Here is a 24,358-nt window from a genome sequence, read left to right on the forward strand (position 1 = left end):
GGAGTCTTGAAAATTTTTGAGAAACCTCTGACTTGTTCCTGTTGGAACTTGCATTTTCAGGAATTGGCCTTGTGTCAGCACATCACCTGTTAGTTGTTAAAGAGTTTTAATTTTCAAAGCTATGATTTCATCTCCCTGAAGAGAAAGTGGACAAAGGGATTCAATGCTGCACCACGGTTTTAGCTTGAGATGTAAACCAAAAAAGAGATGGGAATGAATCAGACCAGATTGAATTAAGTATTTACATTTAGAAAGTATTATAGTCTGGAATGTATGATGAGCTAAAAGTCTTGTTGTTTAGGCTTTAAATTAGTTTTATTCCGTAATGACCAGTAATACTTTGTTTGAAAATTAGGATAAATGAACTAGAGCATTCAGCAGGAGTGGGAAGATAATGCATTTGATTTTGTTTACAGGCCTGCAGTTGCTGCTGTGCCTGCTCTGTTTTGGGCTAATAGTAATTGGTTTTGTTTAAACCTTATATTGAGTTCTTGTTCCAAAATGTGCGAGTGTGGTGAAATACTGAAGCAATGGTATTCAAGGCAGGGCAGTGCCACTGTGAAACAGAGAGATGCAAACAGTGAAATTGGGAACTTGGTAGGATGCCCAAGAGTTGACCAGAGATCAGAGTTGCTGCAAGTAAAGGATGAGGAACTTGCCCTGAAAACTTGCTTCAGGATGAGGTTTCTGTGGAGACTTCTGACACTTTTTTGTTGTGTTTGAGGAGGAAATGCCTTGAGAACAGATTTTCCTGTGGTCTTATCTCAGACTTAAGTACAAAGATATACAACCTGTTTTCTTTTCTCCTTTAAAGACATGTAACTGAACTTTTTAAATCCTCAGCAGAAGAAAAACAGTTTTGGTTCAAGTGCTGAGAATAGGCTTAGACCAGTTTTCACTACCCACATCCATTTCCCTAAAGTAAACTTTAAGAGAAAATGTTGTAACTTTTAGGACTTTCTCTTCCTGTTTTAACCTTCTACTTTAATGATAGCTGCAAAGAAGTAAAATATTAATCGTAACTGTCTTTTAAATCAAATTGACGTGTTCGTGTTACAGTCAGATTTCTAAGGAATTCATCTCTTTTGCTACATCACAGCATTCCTACTGATTTTTTTTTCTTTCCTAATTATATACTTTCTCACAGCTGTTTCACTAGATTGGTTTATATCTGAGGTGAAGCAATGCACGTTGTTTCATTTTTTTTGTTTGATATTATTCAAAAGCACAGAAAAAGGCCTTTCTGCCTACAGAAAGTTATCTCTTCATATTAGCCTAAGATTTCAGTATGTAGTAATTGAAGAATTATACCTTCAAAAGCTTATAATATTGAATAACTCATGTGTTTTCCTTGGTTTAAATAAAAAATAGAGATTTTGGTGTTCAGTACTTCTGTAAAGTGATTCTTGGTTGCCTTTTGCCTGAGTGGTTGTAGTGGTGTAGTTACTCTCTCAGGGGGAAACGCCTTAAGAACATATATGAAAGGAGTGGAATAGACTATATACAACTTACATCCTTCGTGCAAGGCCTCATTTTTGTAAAATGTACTTGCTTTGGTCTTCTGGCTGGATAAATACAAGCTGAGTGAATCCTGACGTCATGGAAGCTATTAAGACTTTCTTTGGCCTCTGCACTTAGAAGCACAGCTTTCTCTCTTGACCTTGTTCGGTTGCAGGAATTGATTTTTTGTTTGTCTGTTTTTTTCCCTGCTGTTGGAAGATTGTCTTTAATGAAATAGAATTCTTCAATGACTGAACCCTTTGAACCTGATAGAATGGCACTTCTGAATTCTTCTGACCTGAGAATTCAGATCCAATCTCAATTTTAAATAACTTTTTCCACCTATTACTCTTTCCAGCTCCACACCTAAATCCAGAGTGATTATTCTGGAAATTCGAGTCAGTTCCCTTACAGAGAGACATAAATTTTCATCTAACCTAAAATTGGTTTAAAACATGGATGAAACATCATTTGAATCTTTAGAATTAAAGAAGCATAAAACAGATGTGAAAGTAAAACTGGCTACAAGCAAAATCCAGGCAAGTACTCTGGATCCCATCTGGATCCAGAAAGTCTTAATTTCTAGTATTTCTACGTGCTCTGGTCTGTTAGGTTTGGATTAGGTTTGTCTTTGTCAGTGCTAAATCAAAGAAAGGTTGCCTATATTGGCTTCAGCTCGAATACCTCCTAATCTTCTGTTTTAAGTAGGAGAGAGTCCCCCTCTGACTTGCGTGCATGGCGGAGTTCTGCTGTTCTCTGTGCTGTGGGTGTCTCTGCATGCACAAGCAATATTTGGTTATTGTGGAGATCTGCAGAGAACAGATATATAACAGAAATATTCCACCCTCCATGCCCTCCTCCTTTCTCCCTTTCCCCAAGCTCCTCTTTCATGGTCCTCAACACCAGTGCAAAGAGTTCTGTTGCTGGAAAGGAAGTGGGGTACCTCAACTTCCCTAAAGGACCATTAGAAAACTGCAATTTTAACATGAGTTTCCTGTCCAAGGAAGAGGGCTTAACACTTACAGGAACAGTTCTCCACTGTACAAGGCAGACATTTTAGTTTTATGAGGAACAAATAAAACATTCCTCTGTGCTTTACAGGCATAACACTTTCTTAGACTCTTTAGTTACAAAATGACCTGTCTGCATAGTTATGCCGATAACACGGCCTGACTGTTTAGCAGTGCCTGATGCAGTAAAGAAGCAGAGGTAGGGGAAGCAGAGGCAAACCAAAAAGTTGCTGTTTGCAGCAAATCTTACCCATGCTTTTCAGTGGTAATGAAGTCTGAGATACAAAGAAAACAATTCCTGATGTAGAGAAGCTGTTATTATTACAGTGACATAGAACCTTACTGAAGTCAGTGGGGATGCATGGGGTGTAACCCAAAGCGCAGCTTCTTTCATGGAAGGTGGTAAAGGTCTTCTGTCACAACTGGTGGTGTATGCAGTGCTAAATGCAAGCTAAACCTCATGTGTCTGAGCTCTGGCTTTTGAGAAGTACGTGGAAAGGATTATGCCAGCTTAATTCAGTTCCTTGGAGGTGTGGAAAGCGTAGTCAGATTGACCTTACCCTGCTGATCATGCTTTAAAATAAATTAAAGCTATTATTGTCAGCATGAAATGTTGAGTTACTGTTGGGGGCTTAGACTTAATATTCTCTCTCACCCTATAATAAAGGTAATTGAGCACAAAAATAGTGAAAGCCTACTAAAATCCTCAATGAAGTCTAACTGTAGAACATCCAGAAGCAGCTGTAGGTTTTCCAGCAGGTGTCAAAACTAGCTTGTTCTGGGGATTATGATGGAAAATAATTGGAGAATCATGTTCGCTTCAGTCTAATGAAAAGCCATAGCCTGTGCTATGCAGTATTACCTGAGATTTACTGTGTGTTATGGTAAAGGCATGTGGTCATGTGGGCTTTGATTTTAGTCTTTTTCATTTCTAGCTTAATGTCTTAATTCTGTTCTATTTACCTTTAAAGCAAGCTTATGGGAGACCTTTCATGGTATAGTCAGTTGTTAAATGTGAAATTGATCCCACACCTTATTCTAACATTAAATATTAAAACATTAGCTGGAAATTTTCGTTTTCTTTTTTTCTCTTTTTCTCCAAATGTTACCAGGTTTGCACAAGGAAACGTACCAAAAGAAAGAGTGAAACGCAGTCTGTACAGAGGGAGATGAAAGATTATGGATAATGGAGACAGCGTAGCACATAATTGCAAAGTCAGATGAACATGTTATATCATTTTTGAAATTTTTGCCCATGCTTTCTTGTAATTGATTGCATTCTTTGCCTCAGGCTTGTTGAGTTGAGGACAGATAAGTTAGCAGGTAAAGCTCTGACCTTTCACTTCATAGATCCTTGCAGCGGAGCAAGCTAATCTTTCCTAATTCCTGTCAGGACTAGAAGTTTCTTCTAAGGAGATAATTTACTGGGAGGAAATAAACATGATTCATCAATTACTTTTTCTGGACAGAAGCTTCTGCTTAGATAGAGAAAAAAAGTCATTAAGTCATAGTAGCAGCAGAGTTTGTATTTTTAGTGTCCTAACTTGGATGTGTGTTTACATACTTCCATAATGTTGGGAAAGTGAGAATAACATCTTTTCCAGTAATAAAAAAGTAGAACCAGTCAAACCACAAATCACATTTTTGACAGGTTTGGGAAAAAACGATAACATTTGTACATCTGGTACTCTGTCATCTGATAAGAGAGGGATCCTAGGAGTAGCCTTGAGAAGAACACTGAAAAATCAAGAATCTTGGGGAACTTCTTTAAAAGGACAAAAACGTAAATGTAGTTTAGACCTTAGGAACTCAAATGTGCATTCGCCCTTTTATAAAAAGAAAATTATAATTTTAGAGTTGGATGTTTATTGAGGGGATTCTGCAGCAGGTAAGAATAACATAATATAGCTCAGATATTTATTTGAGTGAATGGTGAATAACACATTGATTTTTCTTCATGATCACAACGTATTTAAAAGAGGCTTACTTTTTTCCAGCGGAAATTCTTGAATTGGCTGGAAATGCAGCAAGGGACAACAAGAAGGGTCGAGTCACTCCTAGACACATCCTGTTGGCTGTAGCGAATGATGAAGAATTAAATCAGGTAAGAAAAAACTCCATCGTGTGAGGGCCAGGATTTCCTTTAGGGCTTTTTAAATTGTCTTTCCATATAGTTGAATTGTAACCCAAGACCTCTGCTTATTGAGTATCCCACCAGGAAACAACTCATTCGCTCACTAGCACACTGCCTGTGTAACTGACTGCAGCACTCAGCTTAATTATGCATTTCAGGACTCTTAAAAGACATAAAAATACAACAGAGATGGACTATGACATTTGCTCACACTATTGCAGCCACTTCTGTGGAGTGGGACATTGTCATAAACTCTACAGAAACAGGGACAAAAATCTTGTAGATGCCTTTTGTTTGTTTGTTTTTGGTTTCCCCCTTACACAGCTTAGGACTCGGTGGGACTTATCCTATGCCTGTTGAAGTATGTTGTTGTGACCGCAGAATTAGGAGCTCTGGAACTCTTGCAAGTCTGCGTGCTTTGCAGATTTCAAGATGCCTTTACTTAGCAAAAATAAAAGTGGGCATTATCGTTACAGTGTTGTGGTGTCAGCCAGAGGCACTGGCTAGGATTCAGGTACCCTCATGTGAGGGTGCTGTAAGCACATGTTTGAAAATATACTTTTTCCAAACCTAACTATCATGATGAGGCAGGAAAAAAGACTTTCGGCTTTGCCTGAAATTTGATAATACTTGGAGTTCAGCATCCCTTTGCAGGCTTGGAGCTTCACTGAGTTTTAGTTGGAGAGCAGTAAACACGAATCAGAAGGTGGGAGTACTTGAGGGACTTCTGTGTCACCATTTGTGTCCTCCTGAATAGAGAATTAGTCCCGGTTCGATATATAAAATATGGGTTAAAGTGTTTTCAGTACAGAACATTATACATTTCGATTCTGCTTTCAAAGGCTTGAATGAGCAGCACGCTTTTGAATATTGGTCTGCTTTTCTTCAACTACATAAAAATTTGTTTGAAGAAAGGCTTGCAGATATAGAGATATATGTAAATGGTACCCTCAGTTTGAAGTTTCTTTTACTACAAAAAAAAATATGTTTTAAAAATGCTCTTTCAAGAAAATTCAGCAGTTGGGACACACATAGAGTTCTCCACAGCATGGTACTTGTTGCAGTCCCGTGCTTGTGGAGTTCGGGGTCCCATTATTCATTGCATGGTTTCACAGATCTTGTGTGAACCCAAGAGATATTGACAGAAACAAGCATAAGTGCAAGAATACATTTTCCCTCTGTAGTTAAAATCTAGTACATTATCAGCTTCATTTCATACGTTTTATGTCGCGCCTCTTGAAGGATAACATGTTCAGAAATTTACAAGAACCAGCTAAAACTCAAGGCAGTGCACAAAGTTTTCAGTAAATGCCACTTTCTATTTATTGTTGAGTAAATGCTGGAATTTGTCATCTACAACCTCCTTTTGTTTATTAGCTATTGAAAGGAGTCACCATAGCCAGCGGTGGAGTGTTGCCCAATATTCACCCAGAGCTGTTGGCAAAGAAGCGGGGATCAAAAGGAAAACTGGAAGCCATCATCACTCCACCTCCAGCAAAGAAGGCAAAATCTCCATCACAGAAAAAAACTGTATCAAAGAAAACAGGTGGCAAGAAAGGGGCAAGGAAATCCAAGGTAGAGTAATCTGTTTCTTTTAAATCCAAATAAGTTTGCTAGTAGTAGTTGTAGGTGGCATCACATCGAGTAGACTTTCTGTTCCTTGTGTTGTTAACAGCGGCAATTTCAGCGTCAGCAGATGCTGAAGGAGGAAAGCTGCCCTCTGCCCAGTGCAGTGGAGGTCAAAAACCCTCAGAAGTGGCACAGGTCTGCAGGAAAGGGCAGGCAAGCTGTAAATACTGTGTTCTTCGTGTGAAGCAGTCGTTAGGTGGGCACAGGAGTAAACTCCTGGGGAATTGAAATAGGATCCATGAAAATCTAATTTTCAAAACATTTGGGTAAAGTAAATACTGTAAATACTGTGTTCTTCGTGTGAAGCAGTCGTTAGGTGGGCACAGGCTAGAGGCACCAAGAGGCAGAAGAAGGGGTACATAGGCTATACTGCTGTCGCCTTCTGCAAACAAGACCTTACATAGCAGCTGGAGGGGTAGCTTTGCTGTGACTACACAGGTGCCTGCATTGGGCTAGGCAGAGTAAATCTGTTTGAACTTTGTTACAAAGTATCGATATTTATCTGCAAGAAACAGGGAATCTGGGTAATTTTTTCAAAATTGAAGTCACACTACAGCAGCATTTTGCAGTTGGAAATGCTGAAGAAAAACAACAGCCTAAGTCACTCGCATTTTGATAATGTCCTCAGCTGTTAGCATGTCAGAGTCCTGTTCTCCAATATTGTACTTTTTCTGTTGGTTTGGGGTTTTTTTTAATAGATATTTTTGTTCCAGCTTAGCCTAAGATTCCTTTTAGTTGATTTAATGAAATCCAAGGGATGTGAAATACTCCTGAAGTAGGGTGCAATCCTGCTGAGGCAGGTATCCGAGTCTCTCACAGCTTTAAAGAAACTCTGTTGTGGTTACACAGAATTTCTTTGGCTGCTCTAAAGACCACAAATGTCCGTCTTTGTTATTAGTATGTTGTAGATCACGCTCTTCAGTGTTTAGACTTGGTGTTTTTTAATTCCTCATAATAAATTAGACTCATTCCAAGTCAAGCATGGTGGTGAGGGGAAGAACAAGAGGACCAAATGGAACCTAGGAAGCTAAAAACATCTTTCTATTAAGCTAAGAAGAACATTCTTTTTTTAGTTTTAGTTGGTGGTGTAGGGAATTTTCCTAATATATGTATGCGTAACCAAGGATTTTATTTGCAAAACAACAACTGTCAAGCAGTAGGTTATAGATGTAGGAAGAAAAGTACTTGAATGTCACATGAAATGGACAGAGCATGTGAAAAGTTGCTTTTGAGGTCACCCAGTATGTCTCTGTTATTGTTGGTCACTCTTCTGGTTGTTTGAGTGTTTTTTTTTCTTTGAACTGTTGGGTTTACGTTTGTATTTTAGAACACCTAGTAGCTGACATTTCAAGTGCAGTGCTTTTAGTAACCATGTACTAATAATTTCCCTAAAGCTGGCATTTTTTTCCTCTACTTGATTACAAAAGCAGGAAGTCTGTTGTGGGGTTCTGTTTTGCTTCGACACAATAAACTGTATTGTCTGCTTACTATGTTGGTATTTGACTAACAGTAAACTCCTGGGGAATTGAAATAGGATCCATGAAAATCTAATTTTCAAAACATTTGGGTAAAGTAAAGCTTGGTTACAGCTTCTAGAAGTACCTATATACCCTTGCATCAAAGTCACTTTAGTTGCTTAGCCACTAAAACTGACTAAAATTTTGGAAAGGAACAATGGGAGAACAGTGGCTTACTTAATATTCCAGGTGTACTGTTTAGCTTCAGCATAGGTATTGCTGAGGCACCAAATATTCCTATTAAATCATAAGTAGTAATTTTATTGAAAATATGAGTATTTTTTTTTTTTTAAATCACCAATTGAGTTTATAACCACAGTGGTCAGTTCACTATCTTCAGGAAGTATCCTTTTTCCAGATGTTCCTAGTTGTCATTTTTATTGAGTAAATTGATTCATTCCTGAAACCTATCATTTTACATCAGTAATAGAGCTGAAAAAAAAGGAATGGTAGTTGAGGGGAACTCGGTCTCTCCCTACACTTTTACTGGAGATGAAGGTGATCTGGTTAAACAAGACAGAGAAAATAGTTCAGCTTGTGTCCTACTATAAGACAGGTAGAAGGTAGATGTATTCTTCTGATATGGGCTCTATAGCCAGATTTCAAAGCTGTATTTCTTCACAGATAAAATTTGCGCTCTGAGAAGTCAGTTTTTACCTTAAAACAAATGTTTTTCCACAAACAAATATATATACATACACGCACATTATCTTTTTCCACGCAAGCCGTTAGAAAGCTGTTAAAGTTTGGGGCTGTTTATCTGTTTTCCTGCAACATTTAAGACAACTGTTACCAAATTGTGTACTGTCTTAGGCAAGAAAAGGCTTATGTAGATACGCAGTTGTTGAAGTCATTTTTCCTGCTGGTTCCTTTAGCTGTAATCAGTCAATTCAGTTAGACTAAAGGATAAAATCCAAATGCTGGTGTTTGTACTGGCATTTTATTGCCTGGTAAGCATTTATGGCACGTCATATATCTTAGTGTTATTAAACTGTTTTTCTCTCAGCCTTGAGTTAACTCATTGAATGTATTTTTGGAAGAAGAAACAGGGAGAAGTGAGCAAATCAGCCAGTGCCGACAGCACAACAGAGGGAACTCCTGCAGACGGTTTTACAATCCTGTCCACCAAAAGTCTGTTTCTTGGCCAGAAGGTACGCTCCTGCATTTTTAGAAATCAATACCTATTTTTCAGTGCTTCTTAGGCAATAACCCCTCCCACCACCCTCTTTTCCCCAAAATGTCTGGGTACGATGGACATTTCCCCACTGAGCACTTGAGAGGGTGAACGATATTACTTTTTGAAGAAAGAAATTAACTGAAAACAACTTATAGAGCATTTAAAAATACATAAATGAGTCTTGATATGACTATGTAATTAAATACTCAAATAGAAGGAAAGCCTGTGTGCTTGTAATCTGTCTCACCTGATTCATGAACAGCATAATGGTTAGAGCTAAGCCAAAGATGAGAGTTTTCTAACAATAAAATGTCTTTTCCAGTGGGCAGCCCACTTCATTGCTGATTTACAGGTTTTTAATCAAAACCTATTTTAGACATTTGGTCGTTATAGTGATTTTGTGTTTTGTTCTGCTCTGTTCTTTACAAAAATTAATGCTGTGTAATAACAAATGGTGCTTTTATGAAAAGCTAGAAGTCAACGATCCTTCTCTCCCTGTGAATATGCTTTGGGACATTGGGTGGTTTAACACAAATACAGATCTGCTTAAAGAGAGGAACCATTTAAAGAGACAAATCATTAAATTAAATTGGTCTTTTATCTTGAAACTTGCCTTTAATTCATGATACAAACTTTTGTGAAGTAAAACTGCATCTTTCTCCAGTCATTCAGTAATCAGAGCATTGTGTTGTAAGTCATAAAAGATGAGCCATTGTCCATTGTGGAATGTACCTCCTCTGACTCATTTTTATTTCACACTGAGGTTGTTCTCCATTTATCCTTCCACAGTTTGTTTGCTAAGTTTAACGTGCATGAGAGTGATGGGGTTTTTTTTGCCAGACTTCTGATTTTCCACACATAGCTTTCCAGCTCGAGCCAGGCTGTTGGTTGGTGGGGTTTGTATTATTTGACCGCTACTGGGGGCTGGTTTTGAAGATATTTTTAAAAACATTTTGATGACTAAATTAGAAGCCAACATTTCTAAACTACATTACTGTTTCAAAAAAGCAAGTAATGTCCAACTGTTGGACCAGATTTGAACTCCTTTTAGTTACTGTAAAAAACCTGTAAGGCCTAGGGTCGTGTTCCAGCACGACTAAGCCACTCAGTCAGTGGGGCTTTGCTGTTGGGGTCAGTAGAGGAGAATCGTGAGCACCAAGACTGCTTTAAGCTGTGGTGAGCAAGGCAAAGTCTGTTGTAGAGCTTTCCAATGAGTACCTTGCACTGGGAAATGAACTTCATGGCTTTCACATTTGGAGTGAGGCCCCCTGACAATATGACTGGTGTGACAGGTCCATCCCCATACTGGTTCACTCTCAGTGCTTCATGGGAGACGGGCTTGGAAGACAGTGCACATCATCAAAAGAAAAACAAAACCCAGTTTGTCTCCTGTGAGGAAACACTCCAAACAAATGGATTATTTTCTTAGGGGGGGAGAATGTCTAGGAGCTGTTGAGATGTCCTAGCACATATTCTGCTTTTGATTCCGTCTACAGAGGCAGTAAAAGGCTAGTGTAAAAATCTAAGAAAAGTAGGCTATGGCTAACAAATATAAGAACTTTCTGTACCTTATGCATGAGTTAAAAATGAAATTCTTACCAATTTGAGCTGATAAATAATGTATTAATGTCTCTGTTCTGATTTTACCCTCAAAATAATACATTTAGGCCAACCTAAATTCTTTTAAGACTGAAAATATGGAAAGCTTAAAATGCAAAAAACTTTTGCACTGTAGCAATCAAAGTGATTTTATTCAGCGTAAAAACAACGACTGAATTGTGCTGGTTTATTCCTAGAAATCTTTTCACACCATTCCCCACACATTATTTTCAAAACAATCAAAATAATTTTTGATTTTCGTGTTAAAAAAGGCAAAGATAAAACTTTCAATCATGGCACCAGTGGGAGTTGAACGCTTCCTCTCTCCTAAACTTGTGGTGTGTTTTGCATGGACCAGGAGGCTCCTGGTGTGACAGGACGTCTGCTGCTACGTGCAGGTTTAGCAGACTGCGATCTCATAGATAGTGGTGGGTTTTAATTATTTAAGAGACACATGGAAGTCTCATAAAAATGGTATTTGTTTTGGAAATGTACAAATTAAATATAAGTTATCGATGAAACTCTAGTGACTTTGAATTAGTTAATGTGCTTCTGCTTGGCCATTTCTACATGCAATTGCTGTTTAAAAAGATAACACTGAGTTTGAAAATATTTATCGAAGTTTAAGTCTTCTTAACAGAAAATGAAATGTTTTGTTGTAGTGGTCTTAAATTAGTGCCGTGCGGTATTCATAAACATAATTAACTGAAGGTATTCAAGGCCAGGTTAGATGGGGCCTTGAGCAGCCTAGTCCTATGGGAGGTGTCCCTGCCCATGGCAGGGGGTTGGAACTGGATGGGCTTTAAGGTCCCTTCCAACCCAAACCATTCCAGGATTCTATGGACTAAGGATTTTCTTCACTAGTGATTCAGGACAGTAGGGTTACAGTTTGGTTCCTTAGACTTGGGCACAATGCCTTTTTTTCAAAGTATGTGAGGTCAGAAGGTGTTTGCCTGTTTGGATAAGGACCTCTCTTCTTTTTGGCATAGCCTCACCCTCCTTAAATAGTGTTTTGAGGGAAGGAAAAATCTGCTAGTCCTTTGGGCAGGGAGGACAGTGTGTTTAGCTGGTTCAGCTGGAGGCCTCAAAACCATGCCTCCTGGCTTCTGGTTTTGGCTGCTTCAGAAATACTGTAAATTACCTTAGTGGAGATACAGTTACACTCTTCACATGGATGGTAGAGAAGCTTAATGTGTTAAAACGTTTTGAGCTTTTCCATTTGAAAAGCAAAAATATTCATATTCATCACAGTTATTTGATTTTTCTTGAATTTATGCATATTTTTAGTATACTTCCCTGCTCTCTGTGTTCTTAATAAACTGCAGTGCAAACACAGAAACCCAAACAAATGACTGGTGTCTTTCAAACCTCCTGTGACATCCAGGGGCACCTTTAGAACAGTCCTCTTTGGTCTGCAAACCCATTCTCTGCTAGGTCAAGAAATAAACTACTAGATGCAGAGAAGGAAGAAAATAATCTGTTCTTTATATCGCATCATTAATAAGAGTTTAATGGGAAAAGTCTCTTTCTTGACTCCATCTTTGCAGAAGGGAAGGGGCAGGGGTTTATTTGCAAAAATGACCCTACGTCTTCCTGATAACCCCAGAGTCCTCTTATTGTGTTAAATCTTTAGATGACTGCTGTCATTCTGCTAGAAATGCTTAGAGGTCAGGAAATGGCAAAGAACCCTTCAGTGACAGCTGTAGCAGTGCATTAGTGCTGTGCTAATTAAGTATTACAAGCTAGTTAATATGTAAATGATTGCATATCCTACAAGTGACACCCAGTGGAAATGTGGTATTCTGCACGTTAACGAGTTTGTTTTCCCTGAGACAGTTGCAGAGTAGAGGCAGGCCTGTAAGACCTCAAGTCTTAAGTGTTAGGGTTTGGACTCCCAGAGAGACCTCACCTTCTTGTTTGCAACCAGCATCTTCAGTTTTCCATGTGAAAGTCATGCCAGGAAAAGTTCAAAGACTTTAAAGGTAATTTCATCTGGAATAAGAAATGCAAGGCTTGGCTCAGAGAAGACTCCTGGATGTGCCGCGTGCCATCTGCATTGTATCTAACTGGCCTGTAATTCAAACATTACTTGAAGCTATGTCCATTCTTTGTGGCACGTGTATATATGAATTGTGCCTATTTATTGCTTTAGAGTGGCCCTTTAGAGGATCACTTCTGTCTAACACATGCTTCATACTGTGGGTAGTAACATCGTCCAATAGCTTACTGGAGGATTTAATTCTATGGGAAAACAACTGACCTTTTTCGATTGTTTTTGGCAATCAGATCGCTAATAGTGCATTGAACAAGAAATGCAAAATTGAGCAGAATAATGCTTAGCTGCCAGCAAATGCTGTCAGTGATGGGCAGCTTTTTAAGCATTTTACCTCAATTACCAGCTGGTTGTTACGTAAATCCTGTGTATAAGTAAGTGCAGAGATAGATTAAAGGTCTGAAATCAAAATGGTCTTCAGCCAATGGATCTGGGGCAAAACCTTGTAAAACACAGGATTAGGGATCAAAGACAGTCACCTATAAGATGACCAAATATGCTTAGGAGCATGCTGAGATCTCTACAAAACAGTCTTTTGGTGTGTGCATGTGTTTTGTTGTTGTTTTTTTTTATTTCAAAATTCATGAAGTTTCTTTAACATTTTGGTTTTATTTGATTTGACTTTTTTTTTTTTTTAAACAGCAGTTGCTTGTAGTCAAACTCAAGACTCAAACTCAGGCATGAATAACTCACCACGTGTGAAGTATTAAAGTACTGGAAGCTATTTGGAAAGCAAGCTTTCTTAGATTTTATTACAAATTCCCGAACAGACCTGTACTTAAAGCAGGGCTGAATTACACTCATTTTTAGCCAAAATCGCCCTATTTTGAGGAAACATAGTTTACTCAAGCAACATATGCAGATTATATGAAAGTACAGGCTTTTATAAAAGAGGTGAATTCATGTAATCATGTGAATGAAATGGAAATAATTTTTTCATAAAACTTAAATATATGGATATTGGCCTTCTGAAATGACCCATTCCCCTGTATTGGTTACATGAATTGGCTCATATTCCCTGTTAATAAACTAACCTACACAAGGAGAAGATTTGAAGGGTTAAGTTTGCAGAATGTGGATTACAAACCAAGAGGCAGAATTCGGTTATCGATGAGATCACTTGTCATGCCTGAATGTATACGTTATGCTTCATAGGCTGAACCCAGCAAGCTTTGGATTAGAGGGAAAGCCTGGCTTAACTGCAGCTGGCTTCAGGACTTGCTTAAATGAATGAGAACTTCCTCTTTCATAGTTGCTTTACATACTGCCTAATCAGCTACAGAAATGATCATTTTGAATGCACATTGTGAATACAAGCACAATATATGATGTAGATAATGTATTTCCCCATATGAAAGAGTCTGGAAAACGTTTGCACTTTAAAGTGTTTTCAGTTCTAGTGGTAGTGAACTCGGCGCAGGTGAAATCAAATTTGCCCACACTGGCTGCAAAGCAGTGTGACAGCTCCCTGGTTCTACACTTCCTCGCGTGCCTGTCAGCGTGCTGCAGCTTTGGCTCCTGCCAAAACTGGCAGTCACGTCGCATTGCCTTGAACCACGGAAATGCTTCTGTGGTGTGGGTCATATACTATGATGAGACATCCCAGCTGCAGTAGTACACAAATCGTGCTGTTGCTGTTACCTCTAAGCTCTGCCAAAAACCATCCTCACTGGTACGGCGTGGCAGGATCAGTTTGGTACTGTTGCTGGTCTTCTCATTGACTTCCATATATTTTGTTAATTCTTTTTATTCTTTTACAAGGAGGCAGTGCAGGTGTGAGGTTAATCTTTAGGTATCTGTACTGACTTCCTCACCTCACTGTACGCCCATGAGAAAGCCTTCTGATTCTGTAATGATTCAGGCAGCTGTTGGGAAGCTGTGTTAAATACATGGTGTGAATGAGAGGAGTTCATGGACATCGGTGGGTAGGGTCAAAAATCTCTATTTTCATAAATGGAAAAAGGAAGTAGAGCAAATAAAATTAAAAGTAGAAGTGATAAGCACACAATAGTGCCTGCTTACAGCACTTCACCAGTCATTCACAAAGGCAGCAGAGCTGCGCAAATGAAAACTGAAGTGCCTCCAATACAGAATATGGTGACCACTGATAAGGAAAGAGGAATTGCTGGAGAGAGGTGTTGGGCTTTCTCAAAGACCCGTTTTTGTCTGATGGCTTAAAGAAGGAGGAGCAGCATCTTTTATCAAGTTTCAGTGCTGGAACATTCCTGTGATCGATGCTTAGGAAATGATTAGGGCAGAGAGGAGAAACAAATGCCCTCTTCTAATGCCAGACTAAGAATCCCAGATAGTGGCCAGCATAAAGCCAAACTAGAGCTTGTCAGTAGGTACATTCATGTCCTCCTAGTGTGAACAGTGTTTGAGTCTTGTGTTTGAGTTCTTTTGGGATAATAACCCTCCTTTATGACCTGCCTTTTATTTTGCATATTTGTTTGCAGTGATGCTATCTCCATCTGTGTTGCAAAGCTCACTTTTCTGCAGCTTCTCTGTGATTTCCCAGCTGTCCTGTTATTTCCCACCTCATGCTTTTCTTTTCAGCTGAACCTTATTCACAGTGAAATCAGTAATTTAGCCGGCTTCGAGGTGGAGGCCATTATCAATCCTACCAATGCTGACATTGACCTTAAAGATGACCTAGGTAAATGGGGCATGGGTTGACACAACTAACGGTCACATGGAAATTATGGAACCCAGAATTTACTCGCTAGGGCTTCGTACATTTAATAAGAGCAGAAATTCAAATCTTGCAGGTTCTATTTTGTTGAAGAATTACACTGAAAATATTTTTCCACCAAATCTGAATGCTTGCAGCTATTGCTTGACTTCAAGTTGATTTTAGTTAAAACAAATCATTTAAATTCTTTTCCATAATGATCATATGTGACTGTTAGCTCTTTTGGGGGGTTTCTTATTTGAATACTTTGAGGACTAAAATACTTCTTTGTCAGGTTGTTTTCAAAATAAGCAGTTTCTCCATTCTAACTGCAGTCTTAGATTGTTTTCTGATACTCAGAGTAGGTGTAAAATTTTTAAAGAGGAATAATTAAATAATTAATTGTCCCCCAATGTTTCCTACCTTGATTTCAAGTTTTAGTCAGTCAAATAATTTGTTTCCATTATGCTTCAATTACTCCCTGTTCAGCTGAAAACAAACACTGATTTTATTCCAACAGTGAACTTGCAGGTGCTGTCATAGACAGTGCCTCGCTTTTAAAGCTTCTGTGTTCCTCCAGATTAAAAAGCAGTTAAAAAACTCCTTTTTCATCAGAAGCCTGTCCTTCAGCAAAAGGAAAGAAAAATTAACTTTTATGCATTATGTGCTGCCTTACCTTCTTGTTTGATTATACGTGCTGCTGTCTTTGTTTAAAACTTCCTTAATGGAATACAACCCATGATTCTTCTGCTACTGCATTTGCTCTGTGAATGTGCATATGTAGTTTAACAAGAAAAACATTTTGGGCAGCTTATTTTTACAAAAAATAGGTGTATTTTTCAAAAATAGGTATATTTTTACATGTGTCTCAGCCATCCCAACACATAATTACAAAATATGCCTTACCTTTAAAATACAAGATCGATCATTTATGGTTTTTACAGGAGAGTCAGTACAAACCTGTCTGCACATACCTGCTTTCCATCATGTGAAGGAGACTTGTCATTTTTAGAAGCAAAATGACGAGTCGGTATACACATGAAGATTAGTGCCTGTCAGCTTGTTGATGCTAGCAAAATGGAGAAACTAGTTATTTTGTTTGGCTTGATGATCCTGAATTTCTTTTTTTTAAACAGATTCCATGTTTTAGTGTCATGCTCTGTGGGGAACTGGTTATTCTAGGTTTCTACAAAGTGCAATGGGGTGTTAGCTGATTTTAAAACTTTGGAAATGATCTCTTGTGATTGCTCTGACTTGTCATTTTAACATTGATTTGATGATGTCATACTCAATATTCCTCCTCCTGTTCCCTACACCCCTTTCTCTACACACACCTGCACACACAACTCAGCATACTCCTTTGGCGCAAGGTTTGGAGATGTAAAGGTAGGAAAATATGGACGTTGGTACATGTGTAAATGTAGAGCCTGTGCTGGGTCTCTGTCCAACGTGGTTGATATACATCTGTTTACCTGTTGTAGTTGCAAGTTGTACAGGCTGACATTGCCTCGATCGACAGTGATGCTGTCGTTCACCCGACAAACTCTGACTTCTACACCGGTGGTGAAGTAGGTAATGGCAAGTTCAGTGCTGCGGAGTTTGTATGTGTGTGCATGGTCAATCAGCAGCCACAAGCTTGTTGTAGCTATGCAGATTTGCATTCATTTCTCACTTCCAGCAGTCCTGACTGAAAATAAAAAGAAATGAATAATTGCAAAGTCAGTAGGCAGTTTTGATTTTTATCACCAAATCAGACTTTCAGAAGGAACAATGGAATGCACCGCCAAAATTTGAAGTGCAGGAATTGTGCGTTCAATGCCAGCCTGTGACCAAGGAAAATGAATTGCCACATTGCTTGCTTCGCATGTTAAATGCCTGGTTTGAATAGGGTTTCAGTATTGATCTTTAGATTTCTAACCAGTTCAGGGCACTCTCTCCATGCCAAGTTTCAGATGTTCACATCTGACATGCTGGATTTAGCCCGTCTGTATTTTCTGAACTCTTAAGATTGGTTAGTTTATTTCTATTTCACCTTGGGGACTTTCTTAGCCCTGCTCAGCAGTCTTCATGCCCATGAGCATTTGGCTGGTGACGCTACATAGGTTTTTCAGGTGGTTGGTCATCGGTGAGAGAAGGCATGATAGAAAACATGACAGACATCTTAATTCATTCTCTTAACCGTCCCCTGAGTAACTGTTATCTTAGTGATACCACTCCCTGCATACAGTATTTTGAAGGACTTTGTGAAAGGGTAGCAGCACTTTCACTGAACTGCCTTGGTAATTTGAGAAGGCAAATCAGAATTTGGGCTGAAGACAGAAGTTGCTGGTAAGGGTGATGACCCACCAGGCTTAAAAACCAGTCACCTGATGCCAGTGTCTGCCGTACGTCTCATCTTAACCTCGACATCGCTGTGTGAATGGTCTCTCTCCATGCCTGGAGGCTCTGTTATGGTCCTGGCTTGGAGGGAAGTGTGTCCTGCTGTGGAGATGGCATGTCCTACACCTGCTTTAACTGCAGGGGCTGCTTCCCAAGTAACACACAGGCAAATGTAGCTCCCTACAGCCTGTTGGGCAGGAACAGCTGTGACCTGGCTGGCTAAACATTATGCAGACACACTTAAGTGCCACAACACCATGTTTCTGAAGAATACGCATCTAAGGTCTGCCAGACCCCTGTAGCAAATATGCTTGTCTCCTACCCTTTGACAAAGAAATGCTTTCCTACCCCACAAAGGAAGCTGTGTCTCGAAGCTGCACTGCTCATTCCTTAGTGTAGGTTCCTGTTGCCTCTGACTGCTGTAAGGAAGAATAGAAGTGCACAAATGCTTAGCTTCCGATGATTAACTTTTACCCATCTAAATTTTTTTTCTTTTTAATTTTTGTTGTTTTTTTCCCTAACAATTTAAATGTACTGGGGGCTTATCCTGAGAATTTTAGAGCCTAAAATTTCTGCTAACGCTGTTTTCAACACTGATACCAATGCCTGCTCGGAAAGCATGAGATAATGATCTTATTCTCATGGGAGTGACACATATTTATGCCTGTGAGCAAATAAGCTCCTAACCTTGAAGCTGTGAAGCAAGACTTCCATCAAGAAACTTGCTAATGTAGTGGAAAATGGTTAAATACCATATGCCCTTTCCCAGCTGAAGTTAATTTACAGCACAGTTCTGGAATATAATTCCAACATAAACCCTCACTATTAATCAGAAGAAGAATGTAATTGAGGAGGAAATCGACAGCCCTCACCAATTCATACCACGTAAGACTTTTGCTCTTCTTTGTACCAGATCTACAAGAAGAGAGCTCGGTGAAATAAACTGGCAAGGTTGTTCATTGCATTTAATTATAAATTAATTCCCAGTGGAAAGGAAAAAGCTGATCCTTCTGAACTGAATTAAACCGAACTAGGCTAAATTCCATTAAATGTACAACAGTTTTGCAATGGCAAAGAAATGACCTATTTAATAGATCTTTTCTGTTCCTGGGTTCTGCACAAGGCTTAATTATGTTTCCCCTTGAAACAAAGAATTAAGAATTAGGAATGTCATGGGTTTAGGAGTGATCTGAGTTCATGGACTCAAGGGGAATGTAACTGGAATATATACAAATATAGGAATGATATGGAACTACATGCAGCGAACATATAACTGGAACGGAAGGCTCTCTTTCCCTCCCCATCCCTTCTCAGAGTGATCTGATAAGACCCTGGTGTCAGCCACATCTGCCTTTCAGCAGGTTTCCAAGCACCTCGCTGCTGGGGTGAATCTGCCTTCCTAGCCCACCCTCCTAAGACACCTTGCCTGCTACAAACAGAGCCTTTAGCATCTGTTCTAAGAGATTTATAAGATGGTGCCTTCTACTCATGTTGCACCAGGATAGGTAACTTGGCATTTCAGAACAATCTTAGTGAGGTGTTTGTCTAAATCAACTTACACCAAAGTATTTATATAAAAAAGCTTAAATGAGCACAAAGAGCAAATTACACTCTGACCTACACAGTCTGACCTTGCCATCTAGCTTTTGTTGTGAATTGGTTATGAAAAAAGCGAAAGAAAAAGAAAAGCATACTTTTTAAATTATTCTCAGCTTTTGTAGCCCAAAAGCCACAAACTGCCACTAGCGAAATGGAGGCAGGGTAACAGAGTAAGTTTTTGAATGAACAAACAAATTCATTGTTTTCAACTTTGACTCTTCATTTTGCAAGAAATGTAGCGATGGTGTCAAAACAAAAGCATCTTGCAGTCCTTAGTTCTGTAGCCCTGTTCAGTGAACTGAGGCTTGGAGGAGGGGCTCTGCTTCCCTGGGCATACACTATGTGCACTTCCATCAGAAAATGCGGTTTTTCTTGCTTCATCAGTGAAAGTAAGGGGTTTCAGCAAAAAAAAAAATACCCAAATCTTTAGAGATCCCAGTTCTCAAATATGTTTTCAAAGTAATATATCAAATCAGAGCCTTTGTGATATCACTGCTTTTTACTTATCTATCTTTATAATTAATATGCACAGTGCAAAATTCTGTGGGATGCTTATGTAGTTAGGAAATGCTTTCATGGGCTGTTTTTTTTTTAATGTTAATATTTAAAACTAGAGCTGCAAAATAAGATCTAAACCATTTAGTGATGGACTGCCTTTATAACCAGCATACCTTTTGGTTGCCCTGAAACACTGCACAGCTCTGCTCCTCCCAGAATGCCTTTGTCCAGCTCCTTAGCTGTAGTTAGAGAAGGAGGAATATGTTCCTTAGAGATTCTCCTTATTTCTGAGGCTCTTCCTCTTGGTTAAAGGTGGCTCAACAAACTGGGCAGTTACCAAGTAAAGCAGCCTGCTGCACTCACGAGACTGTTTCATTCCTGGTGCCACCTGTTGGGGTCAGGGACCAAGATCAGGTGAGTTTCAAATTCTTATTGTGGCAAATGGCTCTTTAAAACAATTTGTAAGAGAGAGGGGAAATGAATCTTAGGGGAAGAAATTACAAACCTTCAGCCACTCTTGAGCTAGCCCATTCTTCCGGAACATCTCACGCTAACGGATGCTCCTGATAAGGAAGGAGGTAGGGATGTCATGTCAGATGGTTTGACTTAAAAACCGGAGTCTGAGAATATTAGCAAGGGTTACCGATGTGAGGATTTTGGGTTGTTAGGGTTGTCTTTTTTGGTTTTTTCTTTTTGTTGTTGTTGTTTTTAATCGCTAGCTAATTCTGAAGTCCCAAAAGGTTTAGATCTTACTTTGCAGTCCCCAAAAAAATGGTTGGGCAGAAAACTCCAGAATGACTTAAATGAAAAATACTGATGAGTCGCATGTCTGCTGTGGGATCAGAGGAGTAAAATAACAATTCTCTGTTCAGGGAGCACTTTGGAAAAGAAAGGCGGCAAGGAGTTTGTGGAAGCTGTCATTGAGCTTCGCAAAAAGAACGGGCCATTGGACATAGCCGGAGGTGAGGTTCTGCGCTTCGGAAACCTGCAAACAAAACACTGTGGGCACTGGTGTGGCTGGTGGTGGCAGGTGGCATCGCAGTCACCGTCTGGTATTACGCTTGGGTTCGTGCTGTCTCAAGACAGTTTCTATGGGTTACGTGATACTTGTGCTCTCCAAAGTTAAAACACGCATGTTGCATCTTAACCTTTCTCAACGCATCTGAGAAATGGTGTAGTGATGTGATACTACAAGTGAAAGTGGGCTATTCACAGGTTCATGCATAGACAATTCATATTGATTATTAAGGGCACAGGTCAGAAAAGCGATTAATGAGATGCTTATTTTTCAGTACAGTTGAATCCAACTCTGTTAAACATCTGCTTTGCCGAAACACCGCTGACTTTCACTGAACTTAAGCACGTGCTTAAAGTTAAGCATCTGCTTGGGTACTTTGTTTAATCAGTGCCAAAATCATCACTATAAAAGCTTGTGACTTTTCGATGCCTAGTTATCCAAATTTATGTAGTATCTGAGAAAAATCTACTATATGAGTAATAAACTTTGGTAATGACAATATATAATTTTACACCATCTGTGAAATTGCTGATACACGTTGTTCATATCGAAGGCCCATTCTACCATCTGTGTTTATGTTGTAAAAATAAACACAGTGCCTGCAGTTTTGTAAACGCATTCTGACTGAAGCTGAAGGGGACCTGTCAGACTTCAGCTCCAACTGGAAAAATTACAACTGTTTACTTTTGGTGCTTTAGTAAGTTGGAGTTGGTTTTTTTTTTTCCCTTTGCTTTTTAAAGTTTTTAATAAGTTTTTCTTGGAATTCTTGTTCTGCAAAAAGATGTAGAATCAGTTACAGGGATTTTGCTTCCTCTGTACAGTGTTATCAGCCCACACCGAACTGCTCACGGGTTTGGTTGGAAAGAGATTTTTTTTTTTGTCAGCTGTCAGTGCATCCCTCGGATCCGAGGGCGGCCAGGCTGTCCTACCCTGCAGGGAGCTCTGTGCTACACCAGCAGAAGCTGTTAGGAATTGTTGAAGGATCTAGAGAAGAAGGTCATAGGGATATCCAGTTCTTGGATTTCTCAGTTGTATAGGTATCCTTACCCGGAGTCTAATTGTAACCAGCACAGAATGCGTTCGTAGTTCTCTCTTGCTGCTCTTACAGCGAAAGCATAACTTATTTCTCCTTTCAGAGCATTTGCATTTGAAATAAGGGACAACTGCTCTTGGTAATTAACACTTGTCCTCAGCAGAACCCTAATGAGTTAATTAATGACGACACTAAAAAATATTCCCTGAGAAATATTAAAGTTGGTGATGCATATCAATATAGTATTTTATTCTTTCAGGATGAAGATATTATCCACATTTCACAACTGACTAGAGAGATGTCAGCTGCTTTTAATAGATTTTTCTTGGATTTATGATGTATTCTGAATCTGCCAACGTTTAAGTTGCACATTGTGACAAAGTAGCATTGCCTAAACTGAGGCTATTCAACATGTTGAGAATCTACAAATTCATAGGAACGTAAATGCTTTTGCTTCTATTGTCCTTCAATATGTGCTCTTCTGATTAACCTCCAGTCAGAATGCCACATGACAGAGTGTTTTCTCTTTCCTGCACAGCTAGAGGATAGCATCCATATGTGACAATTGAGCTCCAACAGTTATTTCTACTATACTTGAATAACAAAATGCCTCATAAACATTCCAGAGTGGAGTACAGGATTTCAGGCCTCCAAGCACATTTACAAACCTGATTTTTATTTTTTTTTTAAATTACTGGTATTTTTCTTGTTGTTTTTGAAAACATAAGCTGTGATTTTGTACCTCTGCTTCTGTGGCTGCATACTATTATATCCCAAAGCGTTGATGTTAAGGAGGCTGAGTCTTTGTCAAGGTTCAGCATCTCCCCTTGTGAGATTTTGCCTGGGTGTTTTCTTCCCTTAGCTTGTGATTAGGTTGTCTCACTTCCCTCTTTTTCTTTAACAAACCAAACTTACAAGTTTTTAATCGTAACCACAGACCTATGGGTTCAGAAAGGGCAGTGATCTTCTTGCTGTGCCAGACGGAACACAGACTCTTGGCACTCTGTGATGGGAAGTGATGAACCCAGAATGTCTTCTCCTGCGGAGAGAAAGCTGCTCTTGTCTGGAGAATCCTTGGCTGTCAGTAGTTTGTAGGCAGGCTGTGCCGCATCCTCTTGGTCCTCACACGTCCCTGACATTATCGTGGTGACTGACATGGTAAATATATGAGTGCATACACTCCAACCATCTGTCAAGGATGTAGTGAAGGAGATAAACCAAACCCAACATTGGTTTAAGTGGACTTGGATGAGCCATACACAAAAAAGCTTAAATAAGACCAGGCCCAAAGTCTTGAAATCACACAAAATGTTTTCTTTACAGTTACTCGGAAACAAAGTTGGAAATAAAGCAAAAATCTTAATTCATTTCTTTTCCAGCCTGCCTTACCAGTTTGCAGAGCACTAATAGCTCTGAACAGATCCAGTTTGGGCTGCAGCACGATCAGAAGGTAGCTAACCAAACTGTGTATTTAGCAGGAGTAGCTGAAGGTCACACGAGTCATAACTCTGGGTGACTGTCCAGCATCCTGTTACTTACTGCAGCTCTGCAATAAATTGAACCAAAGCAAGATCATCCCTTGAACGATTTACAGTCTAACAGATTACTGCCTTTCTCCTTACACGTTACACAAGGTTGCACAATCCCCAGTATAAATGTGTTTCTTTTGATGTCAGCCATGAATTCTTGCTCTCTCTAAAATAAGCTCGATTATAGCTATGATTTATAAATTACCACAGCGAAGTGCAGCTGGAAATAGAAAATACAAAGTGTCTGTAATCATGTTGTTCTATTTTAAGGCTGTGTGATTTGTAATCTAAGACGTTCACAGGGGTTAAAGGAATGTCTGTCAAGTGTTTGCTATTTTAATCACAAATGCACTCTTTTAATCCTAAAGAGAGGAAAGTAATTATGTTTCACTTTCGTTTCCTACCAGCTGTTGTCAGTGCTGGGCACGGATTGCCTGCGAAATTTGTGATCCACTGTAACAGCCCAGGCTGGGGCTCAGACAAATGCGAGGAGCTGCTGGAAAAGACAGTGAAGAACTGCTTGGCTCTGGCTGATGAAAAGAAGCTGAAATCAATTGCATTTCCTTCAATTGGCAGTGGCAGGTAAGGCTGCTACACAAACCCAATGCCAAATAGGTCACATTTTTGAAGTGCTACCTCGAGTGTTCCAGTCTCTTAAAAGATTTTTTTCAGACTGAATTTGTTCATAAAAGTTGGGGATGTGGAGGAGAACAGGAAGAAAAAGGGTCTATTTTACCTAGTTTTAGTGCATAATTAAACTTACTGCAATGTATGTCTCGGGATGACCGAAGGACATGTTTTAGTGTTCATTTAAGCAGCAAACCTGAATTACCTTGGTTGTCAGGATTTGCAGAGTCACTTTGGGCTTTCACCCAAAATCCATAAGCTGATTTCCATGCACTTTGCATGATGGGATTCTTTCAGGGAAAAAAGGGCTTAAATTGCCAAGGTTTTGGAAGGCAAAGTCTAAAGCTGAGGTGCTTTGGCTTTGTACAGGATGCTCAGTGCCATT

The 24,358-nt window shown here is 39.3% G+C and overlaps 1 protein-coding gene across 5 annotated transcripts in view; it reads left to right on the top strand.

Annotated features, from left to right (window-relative positions):
* The window catches only part of LOC104063858 (core histone macro-H2A.1), a 45,770-nt gene that overhangs the window by 16,505 nt on the left and 4,907 nt on the right, over positions 1-24,358 (top strand). For 2 of the 5 annotated variants that reach the window (XM_054079339.1, XM_054079340.1), the window contains exons 3-8: positions 4,508-4,614; positions 6,022-6,219; positions 8,831-8,941; positions 15,176-15,275; positions 20,639-20,728; positions 23,754-23,928. In XM_054079339.1, the coding sequence (XP_053935314.1) occupies positions 4,508-4,614; positions 6,022-6,219; positions 8,831-8,941; positions 15,176-15,275; positions 20,639-20,728; positions 23,754-23,928 (781 nt within the window). Of the gene's footprint in view, positions 1-4,507; positions 4,615-6,021; positions 6,220-8,830; positions 8,942-15,175; positions 15,276-16,771; positions 16,863-20,638; positions 20,729-23,753; positions 23,929-24,358 lie in introns of all 5 variants that reach the window. The other 3 variants (XM_054079342.1, XM_054079341.1, XM_054079343.1) reach the window with 3 other exon arrangements.

This window comes from Cuculus canorus, chromosome 14 (genome assembly GCF_017976375.1).
Source record: "Cuculus canorus isolate bCucCan1 chromosome 14, bCucCan1.pri, whole genome shotgun sequence".
Lineage (NCBI taxonomy): Eukaryota > Metazoa > Chordata > Aves > Cuculiformes > Cuculidae > Cuculus > Cuculus canorus.